Source organism: Alligator sinensis, unplaced genomic scaffold (genome assembly GCF_000455745.1).
Source record: "Alligator sinensis unplaced genomic scaffold, ASM45574v1 scaffold50_1, whole genome shotgun sequence".
In the NCBI taxonomy this organism is placed as follows: domain Eukaryota; kingdom Metazoa; phylum Chordata; order Crocodylia; family Alligatoridae; genus Alligator; species Alligator sinensis.
Window position 1 is genome coordinate 1,403,204 of NW_005842059.1, and position 5,551 is coordinate 1,408,754.

The 5,551-nt window shown below is 43.8% G+C and overlaps 1 protein-coding gene across 1 annotated transcript in view; it reads right to left on the bottom strand.

The window, feature by feature from the left end:
* The window catches only part of SAV1 (salvador family WW domain containing protein 1), a 30,405-nt gene extending 24,860 nt beyond the window's left edge, over nucleotides 1-5,545 (bottom strand). Inside the window, exons 1-2 of the mRNA XM_006023109.3 lie at nucleotides 5,499-5,545; nucleotides 2,381-2,824 (exon numbers count right to left, since the gene is read on the bottom strand). Coding sequence (XP_006023171.2) covers nucleotides 2,381-2,819 — 439 coding nt within the window. The 5' untranslated portion in view covers nucleotides 2,820-2,824; nucleotides 5,499-5,545. The remainder of the gene's footprint in view (nucleotides 1-2,380; nucleotides 2,825-5,498) is intronic.
* Nucleotides 5,546-5,551: the final 6 nt, after the last annotated feature.

The window sequence follows — 5,551 nt, forward strand, 5'->3', positions numbered from 1 at the left end:
CTTTTTGCACTGCAGCTTGGGGGAGGGGAGTAGAAGGATGAGACACATGACATGCACACAAATTTAAGGTGACCCACCAATAATTAAATTCTACACGTGGAAAACTATAACTAATTTATAAACTGTTCCATGTACAGAATCTAATTATTGGGGGACTTGTCTTCAATTTTGTGTCTTCTTGGATTTGGGTAAATACGGTAAATGGCAGAAGCTCCCCTATGAATTCTAGCACTGAGTGAGGCACAGTAGGGGTGAAATAAAGTTCTCTTCTAAGAGCTTTCTATGCAGCTCTTACAAACAGGAAAGAGCAGAAACAAATGGGAAACTGAGTCTCTGAAACTACGTTTGGCCAGACAACATAGGCACAACACCTATAACTGCTTTTAGTTTGCAGTAGATCGAAACTGAGAGGCATTTCTCCAACCCACATGACCATGTTCATCTCAAGGTTTGCATTTCTAATATAAGAAACAAGTCTCCTAGTCCTCAAGTATCAATGTTTCCTGAATTTTTTGTCCACTTTATATTAGCATTTAAGTCACTTTCAACATTGTTTTGAAGCACCTATTGGTGAAATATTAGGGATGCACCAATAAAGATTTTTTTTAACGATACCGATGGCCGATTATTAACCAGCCATATTGGCCGATACCAATCTGATTACTGATATGCAGCCTGGCAGCTTGGAGAGCAGTGTCCAGCTGTTAAGTCTGTTGGGGGAAAGGGTGGGGAGAGGGAGGGGAGATTGAGGTCACCAGGAGGAGGGAGTGAGTGGGGTAGGGGCACGTGCTGCCCAGCTAGGGTGGGGCAGGGCGAAAGGACAGAGCAGAGGGCAGCTCATCTGGGGGGCATTGAGTGCACAGCCCACACTGCACACAAATCCAGGGGGGCACATGACCCCCATGCCTCCCCCAGGGGTGTGCACAGCAGCAGGAGCCATTGCGCCTCTCCAGACAAGCCGCCCACAGCTCTGTCCCATGCCCTGTGCATCCCCGGCTGAATAGCGCCTGCCCTGCCCCAGCCCCAGCGCCTCCCTCACTGTGGGGGACTCAATCTGCTCCCCCCCATACCTCTTTCCAAAACAGATTTACCGGCCAGACACTGCTCTCCATGCTACTGGGCTGCAATCTTGGCTGCATGCATGCTGAGGCTGAACGCATGCACATGGCATTTATCAGTGACATTATTGGCCACACTGGCCAAAAAAAAGCTGATTGTTGATAATGTCAATTTTCCTTTTATCAGTGCCGATATGATATGGACTGATGTATCGGTGCACCTCTATGAAATATGTTTTTCATCAATATCCCCCTTTCCTAGAATCAACAGTTTGTAATGACCGGTTGCTACAAGTGAACAGGAACACGTGACTTACATAGATGACTACCAATCCAAGTCTAGACAGATCAGATGTATTGTATTACATAACATTTAGCAAAGGCAAATAAAGTCATTCAAATGTTTTCACATTAAAGTTGCATCATTTACAGACTTAAACAGTAACGCTAGCATTACTCTTTGGCATTTAGCTGTCCTCCTGACTCCTGACCAAATAAAAAAGTCTTCTGTAACAAAAGCATAGCTTTCTTAAGTTACGAATTCCATACACAAGGTCAGTGACCTTAAAATCTTGACATTCTTGCTAGCTGTTTTCTTAGAGATGGCAGATTTGCATTTTTGCTCACAGCTTGCATGCAAAAAACAACTGACAATGCATTTCATTCTGAAAATACATGATACACAAGTTTAAAATGGTTCCTTAAACATCCTCTGTTCCAAGATGTGTTCTGATGATTCATGATATAAAACTAAGTGTAACTTTTTTCCCCTTTTAAAGGTCAATTTCCCTATGGCAGAGGGGCTCCAGAAATGCAGCAAACCCTGAAAGATTTTTCACCGATGGAGTTTTCTAATATTATAAAAGCCTAAGTCTGTCTGCCTGTAATGCTTTATTCGTGCTCTGCTTGGCAGACAAACAAAGGCTACTTGGCTTCTGAAAAGTGCTATGAAATGGTTAAGATTTTTAAAAAATAAAACATAGTACTAAGGTTAATTCTAGATAAATAGGAGGTATGTTCACAGCATGAAGGACAACAGGTCTTTCAAATACATTTTAGCCTTTTTTTTTTTATTACACACACATTTCCCTCCATTTCCTTCTCTTCAATAGAATACATGCAGTGTTATTATCTGGCTGCCATAAATTTAAACAAACAACAAATCCTGCTTAAGTTAACCAAACAACAAATCCTGCTTAAGCACTGCCATTAAAAGAGGATTTGTAGAGTGCAACTTTCATTGAAACACATGCGCAGCAGCTTAAAGAAACATTTCCAGAGCAAAATTACTTTTCATGCATTATTTAAAGAAAACCACTTGCCTGAAGTGTGTCTCCCATGGTTTTGTGACATCCTTTGGAAAAGATCATTGTTGTGTTCATAATACCTATAGTCCTCATGTACACGATCATTTAGTTGACGTCTCCTTTGTCCATCAAAAAAATGATCATAGTAGTAGCGGGCCCCTGTATCTCCATTTTCTGAAACAGAATTAGCTTCTGTTAGAAATGACTGGGAGGAAGAACCGTATTCCCGAGGAACGTCAGCCAAACTTCTTGCAAGATAGGAAGGTGCAGATAGGCGGTTGCTTTCTCGTCTCATTATTTCATGAGGTGGCCTCTGAACTGGAGTTCTAAGGAAACTCTGGTTTCTGGAAAGTATTCCATCCCCACCAGCAGAGTAGGCAGAAGAACTTGAGTCAGGGAGGCAGATATCTGTTCGTCTTGGAATAGTTGGACCATGACGAATAAATGAAGGCATCAGATCTGTAACAGAACCAACATTACATTGTAAGCAAAAAAACTTGATTCTAGCTATAAAATACAGCCTAATTACATAGAATATAAACACTTAACTGGGTTGATCTTAAAGCTAAAAACTGTAGTCTAAAGATCAGGAAATTCAAAAGCTACAGTTTGGAGAGGAAGATAAGCTTGCTTCTATTGTGCAAATGCATACCATATTAAATAATTATTCTTAAAGCACATATCAAAGAAATGAATATTACCCCATATTTCTCTCTCAAAAAACTAGGAACATCTATTCCATGAAAGAAACTCAAAGTAAATGGTATTAAGCCACATATGCCACACCCAGACAAGAGAAGCCATGTGGTATGTGACACTGCAGACCCATCTGCAGTGCCACACACCGCACGTTCAGGTATTTCCTGTGCTGCTACCTTGCAGCATGAGGGAGATCCTGGGGTCAAAAAAACCTGCACAGAAAAAAAGCAAAGCAGTGAACATGGCTGCAGCATGTACCACTCAAACCTAGAGCCTGGCCCGTTAGAGCCATGCTCCAGCTGCAGGATCATGGCGGCTGCACAGCTGGCATGCCTAGAGGGCGCATGACATGAGTGTTCCCTGGGGACAAGCAGCAACAGCACAAGGTGTGCCGCTGCTTCATGTTGCTGGGGAACCAAACATCCATGCTCATCTGGACATGACTGTAGCGTCCACCATAGAAAATTCATATGTACTATGGGGATAAGTTATCAAGTTGAAGAAAGATCAGTTTGTGAACTCTTTAGACAAGAGGTTTTTACTCTGTTTTTGTTCTGTGCATAGCAAATTCAAATTTCAGAAATTAGGTGTACTTCAACCAAGAACACAGTTCTACTGTGCTTGGTACTGTGCGCATTTGTTAGGAAAAAGCACCTGCCCCAAAAAGCTTAGACTCTAAATACCTGAGACAGACCAAAGAGGCATGGAAAGTTTAAGAAACTAACACCACAAAGTCATTTAGCAAGTCAGGTCATCTCTTCACTACCAGGGCCTCGTGAACCTCAGTCCAGAATGCCATTACTGCATGCTGATGAAGTGACCTGATGAAGGATGTCTTGCATTCCCAAGCCTCTCTAACTTCATCCCAACCCTGCAGTCGATCCAAGAAGAGAGATCACCCCACAAAATCCTTGCCCCTTGCATTACAGTACACTGGCAAAGCACTCCTAGTTCATGTTTGTATATGTAGCTATACTGGCGTGTTCCAATACAATAAAACTTACCCTCAAAACAAAAGGATAAAAGCACCTATTTGGCCTATTTAAATGCAACTTTAGAAAGGATGTTTGATGGCACAGCTATGTTGGGTAGGAATCATCTTTTTCCACTTAGCCTCAATGGCAGAACTAGGAACATAACCCAACTTTCCCACTCCCCGTTCAGTGTCGTACCAGGATGTGTGTGTTCACGTATTCTCACTAGCGATGTAAGTGATTTGCCCACAGTCTCACCGAAAACTGTGGTAAAGTCAGGACTGGAACCTGCACTATCACCACGATACAGCCCACCCAAACACTGTCATTGTGCGCTGTCATTGTGCGCATGATACAGCCCACCCAAACAATGTCACTGTGCGCTGTCATTGTGCGCATTGTGCACGATACAGCCCACCCAAACGCTGTCATTGTGCGCTGTCATTTTGCGCATTGTGCACATGATACAGCCCACCCAAACGCTGTCATTGTGCGCTGTCATTGTGCGCATTGTGCACATGATACAGCCCACCCAAACGCTGTCATTGTGCGCATGTAAAATCTCAACTTTAATATGACCTGACTGCCTCTGCACTTGACTCTTCTGCCTTAAGGAAGCAAATATAGGATGCAAACAACAACTGCTACTCTGTTAGTGTTATCTATATAATGTTGTCTCCATCAAGTGATATATTATCTTGGTATTATATCACAGCACCCACCCGATACTACAACCAGACACAAATTAAACAAAAAAAAAAGTTACTGTGCCTTCTGGAAACCACCCACCCCACGTGGTAATGAGGCCAATTTGTTCTGCAACTTTTACATTTGTTTTGAATGGCGCGTTAGTAGACAACGCGTATAAACCTACGCAAAAGTTATTACACGTGAGAGCGTACAACCGGCTATCGTTACTTCTCAACAAAACAGCCTAAGGGCTGACAGGTTGATAATGCATTTTCCTTTCTCGCCAGGAAGTTCAACAACGAAAGCTATGGATATGCTCATCCCTCAAGATGATCCTTGGGACAATAAGACGCGGCTGACCGTTTATTGCAAGGTAAATAGCGACGCACCCGGTGCAGGGGCAGCTAATATTACCCATCTCCCGTAAGAGTGACAGGGACTTTGCTTCTGCTGGATTGCACGGGGAGATCAGGCTCACGTGATAGTTACCCTAGGGTGAAAAATGCTCTTTTTGGGCAGTGAAGACAGTCTAAGTCTGAAAAACAAGTGCCGCCCCCAGGAGAGAGATGAACGACTCCCAGTATCAGAGAAAACTATTAAGGGAACATGGTCCATTTAAACACGTGTTCCTCTACTTCTCTGCCGAGACCTTTTATCCTGCCCGGGTGCTCGCAGAGCAGGAGCCGGGGAGGGAAGCATTTCGGGGCAGCCCTTGAGAGGGTCTCGGGGCACCGGGAAGCCCCGCGGGCGGGAGGGAGGGGGACACTCACTGCCGAGCAGCGGGCTGGTCTCCTTCTTCACGTACTTGCCCTGCACCTCGCCC